General features: G+C 49.0%; 1 protein-coding gene across 1 annotated transcript in view; it reads left to right on the forward strand.

Moving 5' to 3' along the window:
• CSMD2 (CUB and Sushi multiple domains 2) overlaps window positions 1-16,629 on the forward strand; it is a 600,117-nt gene that overhangs the window by 293,223 nt on the left and 290,265 nt on the right. The window contains exons 7-9 of the mRNA XM_047083843.1: window positions 4,006-4,083; window positions 9,086-9,173; window positions 9,875-9,999. Coding sequence (XP_046939799.1) covers window positions 4,006-4,083; window positions 9,086-9,173; window positions 9,875-9,999 — 291 coding nt within the window. The remainder of the gene's footprint in view (window positions 1-4,005; window positions 4,084-9,085; window positions 9,174-9,874; window positions 10,000-16,629) is intronic.

Below are 16,629 nucleotides of genomic sequence, written 5' to 3' on the forward strand. Positions count from 1 at the left end.
TCTCCTGTAGTCATTACCATTCGGAGGAGATGAATGTACCTAGTAAGATTTCCATCAACCAGTTAAAGCCAGCACTCTTCTCTGGGAGCCCTGACTTTGTTCACATACAGTGAAAAAGCATGTACAAGTGTGAATTCTATTTTGTATGTGTTTGTAGCCATGTGTACATGAGTACACAAATGTGTTGTTGAGGGCATGCCCTTGTAGACGCGAATGTGTACGTGTGCACGGATATACGTGCAAGCGTGTGTTCATCGGGGGTATGTGTTCATCGGGGGTATGCGTTCAAGTGTAGCCAGCCCCGGGGTCCCATTTTATCTGCAGTGCGTCAACAGATGCAGAATGGTTACAGAATCCATTTTAGAGACTGGAGCTCCAGTGTAATATCATTGGCACTAGACTAGTGGGTGCTCCATGAATGAATGAATGAATGAATGAATGAATGAATGAATGAATGAACAAACGAACAATGTGAATGAATACATGCCAGAAATTCTGTAGGTCCTTGCTACTTTATCCTTCATTTATTATTATGTCTGTCAGTAGTGTACTGTGGAGATCTAGAGGGAGAACTGCCCTTGTTCTCTGATGCTTCGTACCTGGTCTACCCAGCTAGTTCTTTGTTGAGCCATTTTGTGGCCAGCTTCCCATGGTGTTCCTTTTTCCCTGATCACTCACCATCTACTTGGTCAAACTGTTTAAAAAACAAATTGGCTATGTATCATTCAGGGTGTGGCCACTTCCTTGGGTTTGCTCAAAAACTGAGACCCCCAACATACGGAGGTGATTTCTTGATGCTAACATCTCCAGTGATGTGGATCTTGCCCAGGGCTGAGCCCCAACCAAGGACACTTTCCTGACCCATTCGTCAGCTCCTAGGATGGTGTGGGCCCACTGTATGGGCTCCCCTCCCCAGAACCTGGGCCTGGACCAGCTGGACCTGGACATACATTTTCTAGAGACTCCATTGTTGGTGTGAGGAATCCTGTCCAGAGAGAACGGCCCCTGCCTTCCCCAGGCTTGTGTGTGGTGCACACAGACAGCATGGGCAACACAGCTTTGAGACCAGCTCAGAGGAGTAAGTGCTCACAAAGTTTATGTGTAAATTAAGAAGCCCCCTGAAGCTTTCCAGTTTCCTTTTTGTTCACTTTTTCTTGCCACTGTAACAAGTTCCATCCTGTGGTAGGTAGAAGGAAGGAAACAAGAGAGGACAGGAGCTCCTTCCTGCTTGGGAGGATGATGACATTATCCACTGCTAACTGTTGCTCCAGGTGTATAAAGCACTGACCAGTCTGGTTACCCAGCCCATCTTGGAGAGGACTAAGTAGAAAGGGTGGGCACAGAAATTGGAAGGATTCCTTCTGGAGCCTCTTCCTGAGTGCACCCATGGGAAGAGAGGAAGAAGGGCTCCCTCTTAGCCACCCCTTCATGTCCACATACACCTCATGCTCCCCCTTCAGCAGCTGCAAGGAAAACTCAAGTAGCATTTGGTGCTGGGAATGGCATTCCTGGTGCACTGGTCCCTCCTCAGCTCCCTTCCTCCAGAGAACACTAGAACGTGAAACGAGGCTATTGGAAAGACTCTCACCTCCTTGTTGGCCAGGTGCCTGGAGCCATCTGCACAGACCTCACCTTGAGTAGGAAGCACTGAGTCATGGAGGCCCCTCTCCCCACCCCAGCCCCAGTGCTGGGACATCCGGGAGAAGAGCTTGAACTATCCCTACAGTACTGGGACCAGTCCTGTTCTCTTAGGGATGACTGAATCAGAGGAATTTCCCCCCTGCTGCACTGTATTAGCTAGGCTTGAATAATGCATGTTTCCCTACTAATACCCTCTGTTTGATAATGGGTCCACGTTAGTGTTCATTGGAAATTTTCCTGCTGGATACACATGGAGAGTAATGCACATTTATAAAAAGGGTTTGAATGCACGTTGGGAAGCAGTGACTCTGTGGTGGTAACTGAATTTGATCAGGCGTTCAGCTTAGCAGCTTGCCAGGGGACAAACCCTTGGGGAACTTCGTGATGCAGGCAGAGCTGGGGGCTGTCGGGGACTAGGAGATGGGCTCCTGCATGCCTGATCATTGTGGGCTTTAGTTTCAGGACTGGCATGTTACCTTGTATGCAGAGTGAGTACCTGAGTTTTCTGGGCCTGAGCTGGGGCAGGGGAGAGATTCTGGAGGCTAACGGGGCCCCTTAGCGGATTGCTCTGGGGCCAGGTCACGAGAGAAGATGCTAAGGTTCAGCCAAGAACACAGCTGCCTCCTGGCTGTGTGACCTATAGCAAATCACTTGAGCCACCCTGAGCCACAATTTTATTATCCATCAAGTAGGTATAGTAACCACGGGTCAAGGCTGTTGAACATATAAGGAGCACACAAAATGATTATCGAGGGCCCACCATGTACCAGGCTCTATTCCAGGCATTGAGGATACACCAGTGAACAAAAGACAAAAATCCTTGCCTTCATGGAACTTACGCTGCAATGCAGGGTGACAAAAAATCACGAAGTAAACGAGCCATTGTGTTAGAAAGTTAGGGAGATAAAGTAGCGAATGGTGCAGGGGAGCTGGGGTGCGATGTAATTGTGAACAGTGGTCAGAGAAGGTCTCTGAGGAACTGGTGTTTGCACAAAGACTTCCAGGAAAAAGTGGAAGAGAGTCGTGAAGATACCCTCAGAGAAGAGCATTTTAGGGAACTAGCAGGCTGAAGCAGGAACATGCCTGACATATTTTTGGAACACCAGGGAGGCCTGTGTGGCTGGAGAAGAGTGATTGAGGTTGAAGATAAGGTCGGAGAGGTGCTGGGAGGGCAGATTGGTCTGTGAAGGCCACTCAAAAGACTCTGGCTTTTTTTATATGAGAGGCAAGTTGCAGCTGTAGAGTTTTGAGCGAGATGTAATATGGTCTGACTTATGTATTAAAAGGATCCCTCTGGCTCTTGTGTTGAGAATAGACTATGTAGGGCGGGGAAGATGGGAGGTCACGGCAACCAGGGGAGATGTACCAGAGACCTGGAGCAGGATGGTCGATGTGGAAATTGCACTTGGGATATACTTGGAAGGGTTTGATGGATCCTGATAGATCGTGTGTGGGTGTGGGGGAAATAGACAAGTCAAGGATGCTCATACAAGGAGAGAACTTGAAAGGCATTTAGCCCAGGGTCCGACACATAGGACGTGCCTGGGCGCAGTTGCCACTACCATTGCTGGTACCCATCTGAGAGGGGCTGGGTCACCTGGCACGGGCCAGCTGGGAGGTGGCGTGGGGGTCTGGGGCACATGCACCAAGCAGTATATGGTGAAGATCTACATCCTGAAGATAGGATGAAGCCCTTAGAGGCCAGCAGAATGCCTTGGGGAATGGGGGCAGTCAGACACAAAGGAAGTGGATAGATTCAGAGGAATGGCCTGGGAACTGTGCACTTTGGGCTCTGGTGCTTTCTCTGTGCTATGTAGCAGACTCCCGATGAGCTGTGGACTGGACTTAGAGATGGGATCAAAATCCCATTCAGTCATGGGGCCACCACCTGGATGAGCCAGGCACCATCCCCCAGTGACCTCCAGGACTCAGCTTCCCCTGGCCACAGTAGGTCGGCTAGTATAGGCTGGGCTTGGCAAAGCTGATTGGCTCTGCTCCCCATGTTCCTCATCCCCCTGGGACCAGCCCTGTCTTCTCCCAGTGATGGCAGGGATGTGAGAGGGCAAGCCTGATCTGGCAGGCAATTTTCAAGCCTTCAGGCACGTCAGGGCCTCCAAAATCCCAATGGCCAAACCCAAAGTCAACGTATGAGGAAATAGACTCCATCTTTTTAATGGAAAGAACTATAAAGTCACATTGCAAAGGGTGTGGATACAGGGAGGGTGACAATTTGGTATGTCCTCACCCAGAGTTACTTCTGGCTCTGACCCGCCCAAGCCAAGAGAGAGGGGATCATTCTAGAAGGACCCCATCCCCAGTCACAGATAACAACTTAAACTGTTTTTCCTCTTACCTCCTCTCTAGTCAAGAAGCAAATTGAGTTGAAGTCTCGAGGTGTGAAGCTGATGCCCAGCAAAGATAACAGCCAGAAGACATCTGTGTGTAAGTGTCTGCCTGCCGAGCCTCTCACTTGGGGTCAGACCTGCTGGCGCTGTGACCGCGGGGAAGCCAGATGATGCTGGAATGATTTCCCTTCAATCCTGCCTCCTTCTGTCCTGGGTTCTGCACATGGATATGCTGACCTATGGGCCAGTGAGCAGCCCCAGGGTCTGTCCTTTGCCTTCTCCTCCCCCTCCTCTCCCCACTTCCCTCCTTCCTCCTCTTTCTCCCTCACTTCCCATTGTAACTGCCGTCCAGGGAGTCATTACTGCTACATTTCTCTCTTTATTTTTCCTTTTGATCACTTCCACCTGCTAAGACAGTCCTCTTTCTGTTCCTTGCCTGGGAGTCAGTCACCCCCAGCTGGGATCTTGGAGGCTGCAGGGGCCCAAGTCCAGCTCCCAGGGCAAGACCCTGCACCAGGGTCCCTGGATCTGGCAGGGCAAAGAGCTGGCTAGAGGGTAGGCTCCTGTGCTCAAGCCTGTGGGGCAGTGCTGGGGTCTCTGTGCTTGGCCATGGGAAGATTTTGTCTATGGGAACATGTTTCTGCTATTGGTGTTTGAAAGATAAAATCCCAATGGCTGGGGAATGGGCTGGAATGTCACCCTGGAAACAACGGATTAGAGCCTGTGCTAATGGGCTCTTAGACTAAAGCATAAGAAGGGGTTCAGGAAGGTTCTGGGCCACCCCAGAAGGCACGTGAAAGCACTGGAGATTTTCCAAAGAATCCAGTTTTGTTCAAAGGTGAGTGTAGAGAGCTTTCCCTGGTCTGGGACCCCCCAGAAGACTGGCCTTCTTCTGCTCTACCTCCTCTGCCCTTCCTTTGCCTTTCTGCGTCTCTCTCCCTCCATTCCCCTCCCTCCTTCTTCTGCATCCTCTCTGCTGTCCGCTCCTTCTGTTTCTCCCCTTAGTCTTAACCTCCTTCCACCTCACCTCTACATGCTCCCTTGCCTTGAGGTGCTGGAAGTACTTCCTGAGAGGGATGGAGAGCAGCCGGTGGTGGCTCCAGAGCTGCGTGCAGATGTGGGCAGGGAGCAGGGGCGGGGGCGGGGATGGGGGGAGAAGCTGCGACCGAACTGGGCCTGGCTGTGGCATTTTGTCTGGTCTTTCAAGTCTCCACTCTCTGTCTCTGGGGACCATCAGCTCCTAGCATTCTGGCCTTGATGGCAGAGGGCAGCCAGGAGCCCTGCTTCTGTGGTGGGCTAGAGGAGCAGGGGAAGGGGTGCGGAGAGCCAAGGGTTAGGCCAGGAGTCTGCAGAGCAGGCTCCAGCCACGGCCCTGGCCCTCACAGGCTCATTGTTTCTGTAGCCACAGGAGAGCACACGAACTGAGGTCAGCATGAGTTCATTTCAGACTTTGCCCCGGAGCCAGAAGCAAACTTCAGGGAAATGGCCCAGAGTATGGAGAGCAAGTTTTTATCCCAGTGTGTTTTCAGGTGACTGTGGTACACTGGCGTCTCAGGTTCCAAATCTGTGAAATGGGATGCAAAACCTTACCCTCCCTTCTTCCCAAGGGTGCTGTCGGATCTCACATGGGCCATCTTGACCTAGGACTTAAAGAGGTCTGTGAACTAGCTAAAAACTACATGTGATATTGTGAGTGCATTTGCGGGGGGCAGGGGGTGGGGCATGCTTTGCAGTAGCTACTCAGAGGTGCCGGAAGCTCTCTCAGAAAGATGAAGAAATCTTATTCTAACGAAATAATGCAGAAACTCTGGAAAAAAAAAATACACTTCTCTCTACTACAAGACACTGGTCTCCGTTCTAAGATTTCCTCGGGGAGGGATGGGCACACAGCTCAGCTGCCAAGGAGGCACCACCAAATGTCTGCAGGTGTCCCACCCTTTGTGTTCTGCCCACATTCCCTGTGGACAGATGTCCTGAACTTCAGGCGAAGAGTGGGCCCCACTTACCTATCCTGGACCCACTTGCTGCCTTCACGAGGCGGTCCGTGGGCACCACCGACCCCTGGCCACAGCCATGACTGCCCATGTGTCCATGTCTCCTTCCCTTTGGGTGGGAGGCATGGCTTTTCTGAGTGTATTGTGGGTTTGGGGGGTAAGGTCCACTTTCCCTTCTCTTCCATCCCTCTGTAGCCAACAGTGAATCAATAAGCAGCTGGTTTTGAATAGGCGGGGGAGGCTGGGATTAAGGAAAGAGAGGGGAAAGCCCTCTTGATGCCATAACTCAGACAGTAAAGTGTTCATTGAGATTTACCTTTGCCTGTTTCCTGGGGAGCCTGGAAGTTCTTGCTCTCTGTCCTCCCGGGAAGACAGGGCCTCGGGGGCAGGGGGTGTGAGCACTTACCCCTGGGCTGGTACCTTCCAGGATAGTGCCTGAGCCTTACTTCCAGGGGGCGGTTTAAGGAGTGGGGGGGGCAGTGTTGGCTGCGCATGTGCAGGGCTGTGGTTGGGTACGTGGGTACTGCCGTGGCCTCTCCTCTCTGGTCCAGCTGCATCCCCATCCCAAAGCCTTTGCTCTGTCTGCTCCCTGGGTGGTTTGAGGACCGAGTGATAGGGCAGGAAACTGCTGTACCGTGTTAATGTGCTACCGGCTGGGCACGGTTCCCATGTGGTGGGCGCTGGGGACTTTGGGATGGGTGTGGTCCGTGGGCAGGGGTGAGTGGGCCAAGCCTGAGGAAGGCAAATGCTTAGCTGACAAGTCCTCAGTACCGGGTGGATCTCGGTGAGGCTGGCTTAGATAAAGCACACGCGCAGCTCAGGACTGACATCCTCATCTTCTTAAAACAGAGCCTTTCTGCCTCCCTGGGGATCCCAGAGGACCCGTTGTCTCCTTCCTTCCCATTGTTTGCAGAACACCGAGGCTCTGGGTAGCAGGAGCTTGCTCTGGGTTTGGAGACCGCACTTCCATCTTATTATCCCAGCCTGGAGGGTCCTGGACAGGAAAGTTTTGGAAGGAGAGGCTTAGCAAGGAAGGGGATGGTATAGGGCTAGTGCCCGCTGGGAGTGGCTGGCTTTACCCTGGCCCTATGGAATGTTGGAGAAAGGGAGGCTGCCCGAGAGGCCTTAAGCTCAATGTCACACGGCCAGGAAGACACCGGGAGTCTGGCTTGTGTACAGTCTGTCCAGATCCCCAGGTCCCCTTGGCCAGCCACATCCTGCAGTACCTGGAGGTTTGGACGGGGTCTACACCAGCCTTCTAACTGTAGAAATGAGCTCCGAACTCAGTGAGTCTAAGATGGGGCTTCACAGGTCCCCAGGTGAAGAAATCCCTTGCTCCCTCCCCCCACGAGTTAGTCTTCCATGACCCCTGGTTATTCTTTCTTCACCACGTCCACTCCCATCCCTTCACGTCAGTCCCCACTGCCAGGCACAACACTCCCCCCCTTGTCCCACAGGAACCGGCATCCCCCTGAGCATCCTACTGTGCCCTTCCCCCTCAGGACTCTTCAGTGGCTCCCCATCACTTTTAGGATCAGACTCTAACCCCTGAAAAGTCTGACCTCTGAAGCGTCACCCCCCACCCTTCCACGTCACTCAACGCCCTCTCTCCTATTCTGGCCACACTGGGCAACCCTCACGTTTGTTTCCATGTCCTCGCTTCACCCTTCATGCTCCTCTGTTTGTCTGAACTGCCATTCCTCTGTCACCATGTGTTCAAATCCTGCTGTCTCAGAGGATCCATGTTAAATGGCACCTCTACTAGGCAGCCTTCCATTCTTTTCAGCAACAGAAGATGGGTCTTCCCTTTCAATCTCCCTGTGGCTGCCACTTTCATCACTTCCCCATCGTGGTTCTGCAGTTTGTTTCTATTTCACGTCTTCACTTGGCTGGGAGCTCCTTGAGGACAGTGGTCATCTCTGACATCTGACTGTTGCATCTCCTGTGGTATCTAAATTAGGGTCTTGTACACACTAGGTGCTCAATTAATGCTTGCTGTGCACTCATGTGCGGGAATGGGTGAGTGGGTGAGTGGGTGAGGACTGGAGCCGTTGCTCATATTGTGGGGCATTGAGTGGGTAGGAGGCACACGAGCCAACTCAGAGAATGTCGCTGCAGACCCCCCGTCATCTCTGTCTTGAGGGTGCTGTTGGGATCATGGGATTGGCGAGGCCTTGAACGGAAGTCCTCTGGCCAAGCTGTGTGCCTGGCCCCAGCTCCTGGTCATCCCGAAAGCCAGGAATCCAGGGGTGTGAGAGAGTTCCAGCCTCATGAGTATGAGCATCTCGAGAACAGTAAGCCAGCAGGGGCTGGAGGGTTTCTACCCTGTCCACTGGAGACAGGAGAAAACTGTGTGTATCCGCCGCCCCTGACCAGGCTTCTCCTTTGGCAGAGATGACTTTGCACATGGTTGTGTAAACAGAACTCGGGTGCTGGCAAGTGTGAGAGCATCACACCATCTGCCAGAACCACCGCCGGGGCCATCTCCGCTGGTGCCCTTGGCCGGTGGCATTGGACAGGGGGTGCTCTGGTTATTGCTTACTCAGCTTGAGAAGGCATCTGATGGGAAGAGCTTTCTTGGCAGAAATATCCACTTTTGAGCTAAAGTCCCTGCTTTGAACCTCAGACTGCAGCTTTCTCGTACATTCTTTACCGTTCCTGATCACACATCCACCTTTTATTTAACTTTCTTTGAGTCATTTCTCCATTGGGGGCTGAGGTTGGGGGTGATCATCCCATCTAGAGTCACCACCCCTGGATCCGAAGCACAGGGTGAGGAGGTCACCGGGGGCTGAGGGCCGTCCACCTCTGGTCGCTGGGGTGGGATGAGGGAATGGGGTGGTTGCCGGTCTGGGGTGCCTGCCTCTGATCCCAAATGCTCTTGATGAATTTCACTTGGACTTGGCTCGCAAAGGAATTTGTCAAAAGCACCTCCCCACCTTACATGCTCGTAAACCCTGAGCCCAGGAGACCCCACAGCCCCACACAGCCGCACGGAGCAGGGCCTCATTCTGTCTCTGTGTCCACCCCCCACCCTGAGCCACTGCCCCAGCTGTGCCTTCCTGTGATTACCCATCTCTGTTTGTGCTGTTTTTTGCCTTGTAGTAACTCAGGTTGGTGTGTCCCAAGGGCATAATATGTGTCCAGACCCTGGCATACCTGAAAGGGGCAAAAGACTAGGCTCGGATTTCAGGTAAGACCTGTTCTGGAACTTTCTGACTGCAAGAAGGGTGGGTGGCCTGGTTTGGGGGTGGGGGAGACAGGGGCTGATCTTCTTGGAGGTACAAAGCAGAGGACAGTGTGGATTCAGGAACAGACACTTTCTGAGGAAGAACCATGGCCTCTGGCATTCTTTCCTGGGCCAGTCCTGGGAAGACTGCCTGTAGCCTTAAGGAGAAGGGAAGGGCCACAGCCTGCCAGCGTTAGCCAGCACACCTATCCCTGGGGTACAAGAACTGCCCTCATCAGTAATGATGTGACAGCAGGCAGCTTATGTCTCCCATAACCTGGAGATCCAGGGGCCCAAGATGGTGCATCTTGCAGAGTTTCTAATAATCAAGGCATCTTCCCATGATCCTCCATTTTCATTAACATGTATGGGTATCATCCGCCCACTCTTAGCTGTCCTAATTGGTACTTATCTTAGAGCATGACTGTTTTGCTCAAAAGTCACCTTTTAACTCAATCCTAAAACCAGTAAATGGTCCAAAAAAAAAGACGATAAGGAGCAGATGTTCCTCTCAATGGAGACTTTAAGTGATGAAACAGTGGAGTAGAGATTAAAGGCCAGAGGAGAAATAACGTTTGGTGTGGTACTTCTCTGTGGAAACGGGAAGCACTTGGGTGGGCCCGGCAGGCCCAGGGCTGAGCTCACAGACACGCCTTGTCTCCCAGGTTAGGATCCAGCGTCCAGTTCACCTGCAGCGAGGGCTATGACCTGCAAGGGTCCAAGCGGATCACCTGTATGAAAGTGAGCGACATGTTTGCGGCCTGGAGCGACCACAGGCCAGTTTGCCGAGGTGAGGGCACCCTGGGAAAGGGAGGCTGGCCAGGAGCTGGGCTGCGTGTGCAGGATGGAGCCCAGCTCCTGGTCCCTGAGGTCCAGGCTCTCATCCAGACGGGCCCGCCTCACACTCAGTGCTCCCCAGGCCTTGGGCTCTGGGTTCATTGGCTAATTAACTTACTACATTTAGTTAGCATCTTCTCATATCACGGCCTGTACTAGGATCGGGAGATACAGAGGTGGGGACGAGAGACATGGCCCCTGCCCTGCATGGACCTTACAGTCTAATGGGGAAGACCCATTGTAGCAGGTTGCTAACTTGTTGCACAAAGACATCACAGCTATACCTAGATGGGAAGGCAGGTCACCTTGTATGATGCCACCCCGAATCTCTTCATTATAACACATACACACCCCAAACCCTCCTTCTCAATGCCTTTGTTTCTTTCTACATACTCAGCAATAAACAGACCTATCAACTCTAGAAGAATGCTCTTAGCGAGGAAGGAGCAATGTGGACCATGATATCAGAACACTTCTCCGTGGGAATCTTCTAACCCCACACACATGGTTGTCTTGTTCTCAAACTCCCTGCCACCCACATCCTCAGCTATCACATGGACTGAGGCTGGCCTGGCCTAGCCCCCATCCCCCAAATCTTAAAATAGTATCCTGAACGTTTTCCTTCACTGGGAAGGACAGCTCCTGCCTGTGTGGTAGAGAAGCTCCTGGCCTCATCCCCCAGGACAACATTAGCTGGCTTTTAATTTTTACTCTCTGTGTGCATCTCTCTTCTGTTTGTGCACATGACTGGAGATGGGTTCTTGGTGCAAGAGTAAGCAACCTCTCTGGAGTTTGTGAACAAAGCCAACAGTTGCTCTTTTTTTATTATTATTTATTTGTTTTAAGAGAGAAAGAGAGCACAAGTGAGTAAGGGGCGGAGAGAGAGAGAGAGAGAGAGAGAGGGAGACAGGGAGAGAGAACACAGGGCCCAGAATGGGGCTTGAGCTCACCCGAAGTGAGGCTTATGCTCACCTGATGTGGGGCTCAAACTCACACATGGTGAGATCGTGACCTGAGCCAAAGTCATCTGCTTAACCGACTGAGCCACCCAGGTGCCCCAACAGTTGCACTTTTGAGTGCCCCTTTGGAAAAGGAGGTGCACCGCCCACCATAAAGTTATATTTTGGATCCTTCCTAGTTTGAGAAGGAGATGCTTTGCCTCTCTCCAGGCTTACACACCAGGATGAAATTTATGCACAGAAAGGGATCCAGGAGAAAGGGCTTGGGTTAGAGCTGAGACCTACTTCCTTTTTTTCACGTGTTGATGAGTAATCTTGGAAGAGGGTCATGAAAACCCCTTTGAAATAAGCCTTAAATGTATTAATTCTCACTCAAGTTTGAGGCAGCCATGAGCCACAATTAATAATGTACTTTTTGTTCCCACTGATCTTGGCTATATTATTTCAAAGATTCCACTTAGCTAAGATATTTTTAAAAGCAAACCAAAGAAGAATCGTTAGGTATAACTCTCAGCTTTGCCACCAGCTAGCCATGGGCAATTTGGCAAATCATCTATCTTCCCTGAGCTTATTTTCTTACCTGTAACTGTAGATGATGGTACCTACCCTGCCCATCTTGTGTTAATGTGGTCAGATGGAGTTGTGGATATGGAAACATCGAATGAATCGAGAAGAGCTTGACAAGGAAATGAACATCCTCACTCTGGAACACCAGCTCTATAGGGCAAGGACTTTTGTTTTCTTCACTTGCCTTGAACAGGGCTTGGCACATAGTAGGTGTTCCATAACATATGCTGAATGGATGATTGAATTAATGAATAATCAGATAGCAAACACTCCATTTCCAGGGAGCCAAGAAACCAGCTGTATAGAGAGGCATAGAGTTATCAAGTCTGAGGACCAAGGGAACCTTGGCCAATCTGTTCTTTCAAAACTCCTTTTGAGGAGCCAGAATAACAATGCCTTTAGGCAGTAGTGGAATCTGATCTCTCCCAAGATCTTTTCATTGGTGAAAGACTTTTCTCTTAGTAACAGTGGTAGTTTACATGACTTTGCCCAGGGTAGGGAAGGGCTGGTGTTTCAGAAGGAAGTTCACAGTCGAGTGGTCCACTTATCTTTTTCTCCAGACATGTTGTGTGGCCCACTCAGGTCATCTCCAGTGATTTTGACACACTGGACTCTAAATTCTCCACCACACTGTTAACTGAGCTTTTGCCTAAGCTTTACACATCCGTTCTCATTTCCTACTCTGCCCCTGGGAAGCGGAGGAAAATCATGGAAAACCAAGCCACTCAGAACTGCATTCAAATCCAGCCATCACCACTTTTTAGCTGGGTGTCCTTGAACTAGTTTCTTCTCCTCTCTGAATCCCCCGCCACCACCCCCCACTCCGCTCTCTTTCTGCTAAAAGGCAAGGATTATAGACCATGACTCCATGGCATTACAGTGAGGACTAGACGAGGTGGTGGCTTTGAAAGCACTCCCTGGGAGATGATCCTGGTGTGCCTGCGAGGCTTGTGCACACTAGTGTTTAGTTTCAGTTTAGTTTCAGCGGCTGAGTTCTGTCTGCACACAGCTTCCCCCGGCCTGGGAGCACACCCTCAGCTTCTACGGTTCACAGATTTTTAGAAGCCTCTTCCCTCATGGTCTTGGCCAATCTTCCTGCAATCACACAGCTCAGGAGGCACACAGACTTTGATGTAGATCACAACTCTGCTGCGTTAGCTTGCTGGCCCTGGGCAGGTTCCTGCATCATTTTTAGCCACAGGGCCCTCACTTGTGAATTAAGAAAACAAAACCTCCTCTCCCTAGTGATGGCGAAATTTAAACAAGCCATTTTATGGAAGGTGACCAGCACCCACTGTGGTGGAGAGGGGATTCTCAGCCCAGGTTAGAATGCCACTACCCCCTCCTGTTTTCTCTCTCTAGGGTCATTGGAAAGCAGGAAGAGATAGGCAAACCCTCCTGGGTTTGGACTTGGATGGCCTCCCCTCCGGCTTCCCTGAAGGCCAAGGGCTGAGACAGATATCAGATTCAAGGATTCCTCTTATTTTGGCCGTTTTGAAAGTTTTTCCTTTAAAAAAATTTCTTGTTTTTAATTAGTTAGAATTACTATCATAATTGTAATATTTTGTTGAAGTTTAAGTGAACCCCACTTTAAGAATAAAAAGGGACAGAACTCTTTGAATTCCAGGATAGCTCCACTAATAAGCAGGTTATCAAAAAGATCATATTCTAAAGAGGATTCACCACTAATAACAGTGGTATTATTTTTCCTCTAATGCATTTAAAATATGATTTGATTTTAAATATTCATTTTCCACACAATTAATTCTACTAAAACATGGGGCCTGGCAAATAATAGGTTCTCAACAAATGTTGAAGGATGACCTGAATGAACCGGTGATTGAAATGAATGAGCAATATAGGACTGTGCCCTCATTTTGAAATTTGAAATTAGGTATTCACAGGTTTTTCTTTTCTTTCAGTCCCACCAAAGAAATAAGTTCCCAAAAAAAAAAAAAAAAAGAAGAAGAAGAAGAAGAAGTTTCTAATTTGACTCCTAGACAAGTTTGATCATCCAAAGTACACTGAGGTCAACGTGAAACCTGCTCATTCTCTTCAGCCCCAGATAGAGGCGGGGTCATAAAATATAGAGCTCGTAGGACTTATTTTACATACAGAGCCCAATATTTAAAAATAAGCTTTTGCAGAAGCCTAATAAATAAAAGATACAAATGGAGCTTCTTCCATTGAAGTAGGGGAAGGGGATTTGGGGCTTCCCCTTCCCTCTGAGCAGCCTCTAGGCTACCTCAGAGGGACCCTGAGGCTCTAGGGAACACTGTTTGTAAGCCACTAATAGAGTGAAGAGGACCAAATTGACAACCAGGAGACCTGGAGGCCTGGTTTCTTGTGACCACAAATTGGTGTTGACAGAGAATAGGAACTGAGTACCAGCCCCAGATGAGACACAGTTAGTGAGCCATAGAGTAGATACTTGACAGAAAACCATACATTATTTTTTTTTCCTGTGTGGAAAAATCAACTATTTGCTGTACAAATATATATGTATATACATACATATATATTTACACATACTTGTGTATCTGTTTAGAAAAAAGCCTTTTTGGTGGATAGAACACCTGACTCAAGACTCAGAGACCTGAGTACAAGTAGCAGCCTTGCTGTTAACATACCATATGGCACAGGGAAAATGACCAAAATGCTCTGAATCATCTCCCTCATTCTCAGAAGATGGGAGTGGAAGATGGGAGTGAAATGTGGGAAATATGGCACAAATCGGCGGAATTAAATGCCATGAAAATTAACAGGTGGCTGTCTTCCTTCTTGGTGGCCTTCACTGGACCAGCTTCTCAGGCCCACTCCTTAAACACTAAGGTTGTTCAGAATTCTGTTTTCATCCCCTCTTCTCCTGTCCCCTCCCCTCTCTCTCCTCTACCACTCCTACCCCTACCTCCCTCTCCTCTCCTTTGTAGTTATTACCCCTAGGTGATGTACTGACTGTGCCAGAATATATATATATATATATATATATATATATATATATATATATATATGTGTGTGTGTGTGTGTGTGTGTATATATATGTATATACATATATATATATACACAAACATATGTATGTATATATATATGTATATATTCGTATGTATGTGTGTATATATATGTATATATGTATGTATATATATAGATTAATGATACATATACATATATGTATATATTCGTACATATGTGTATATATATATATTCGTACATATGTGTGTATATATATATTAATGATAAAGCTCCCATTTATTATACCATTTATACTTGTATAAAGCATTGCAGTATGCATTTTTCATAATTTATTTGTGAAGAAAGTGGAAATATCCATATTTTATGTTTAGCTCAAGCTTAGAATGGTCAGCCTTCTTGCCCAAGGTAATAAAGCTAATGGGTTGAGCTGTGATTCAAATCCTGACTCCAAAGTCTCTATCCTACTTGAAAATGGCACCTGGACATCCTTTGGAGTCAGTATACTGGATGGAACCACATAGAAGAACACCCTCTTCCCCCACTTTTTAGTAACTTTTATTATGATTTAATTGTAAACTCACAGACAATTTTCAGGAAATGTACAAATGTACATTCTTTACCCAGATTTAGACAACTAATTTTGAGGAGTTAATGAACAAGAAGGAGGCTGAGAAGGATCAGTCAGAGAGGTAAGAGAAGAGCAAAGAGGCAACACAGAAGCCAACAAATGTGAGTTTCACAAAGAGAGAAGGAGCAGTAGGGTCAGATTCTCCAGAGAGGTCAAATGTAGCAAAGACCAGAAACCAACGCATAGGGTTAAGTGGCTCAACTGAGTGGCAAATGTTTGAAGTTGCCTCCGTGAGAAATTGTCAAAGAAGAACACAGATAAGGGAGAGGGCTAACTTGCACTGAAGCTTCAATTACCATGGAAACCATGAATCTACATGGTAGAATTCATCAATGGCAGATATAAGACTATTGAGGGTGTAAGAGTATTGAGGTCCAGACTGGGTAGTGAAGGAAGGGCCAGGTAGGGATCAGTAGGCAGGGAGAAATGAGGGAGCCAGAGGGCTGGAGGGGCCTATGTTAGGACAACAGGAGCATTGAAACCTAGTAACTCTGCTGCATATAGAGGCGACAGGGGAAAGAATGGAATGATGGAATTTAAGATCTCACAGGTGGACTCTCCTAAGTCCCAGAACAGCAGGCCCTGGCTACGCTCATGGACATGGTTGACCTTGGGCAGGGACACCAGATCTCATGAGGAGGGGCTGGCCTCTGAAAGGCGAAGGAGCCATCTCTCTGTTGAAATCTGAAGGGAAGAAGTAGATGAGCACATAAGCAGACAGGAGTGCAGATTTGGGGGCTGAGAGAGAGGCTATGCCCACCAGATGTCCTCTGTTTCATCCACAGAGACTAAAGCAAGGTCATCAACTGATAGTGTGGGGAGGCTAGGGGAAGGGTGAGAGGTATGGGGGCATGTAGAAGGCTTAAGTCTTTGAGAAGAGTGTAGAGCTAATGGCAGAGTCACCGGGCAATATCTAGGATTTTTGGGGGTGGGTAATCATGAATTAATAGTGGTATCAATCTTCCTATTCATGTGCCTTTCCTTTAGCAAAGATCTGTTGTGTGGGGACAGGGCCTGGGGAATGTAGGTTGAGGGGTTCATCCATGATTGCTGTCATCCAGGCTGATAAAAGGAAAAAGGAGCAAGAGACTTTGGTGGGTCTGTAAGAAAATGATCATAATGGTGGACCGTGGAATCAAAGTTAGATAAGGACAGAAGAGAGGATGGGGAACTTATGGCTAAAGAGAAAATGTTGGTGTCTGTGGGGTGAGATCTCAGTGAAGATCAGAGGAGAGTTTCTTAGGGGGTCCAGCAAACATTTGCGAAAGGAAATACTGGGGGGTGGGAGAAAGCTCTCCACTGCAGAGGGCTGCAGGGGAAACACCAGCCTGGGGAGAAGGAGACAGGCTTCAGTCAAGGCAGGAGGTAGATGGGAGGTTTCGAATGATGTTGCAGCTACCAGTCAGGGTTTGTTTGCCTTGGAATTGGTGCTGGGAACCTGGTTTGAGAGGCCTGGGGA

This window comes from Lynx rufus, unplaced genomic scaffold, assembly GCF_022079265.1.
Source record: "Lynx rufus isolate CCGP_SWC_20201006 ecotype Redwood Valley unplaced genomic scaffold, mLynRuf1.p SCAF_2, whole genome shotgun sequence".
NCBI lineage: Eukaryota > Metazoa > Chordata > Mammalia > Carnivora > Felidae > Lynx > Lynx rufus.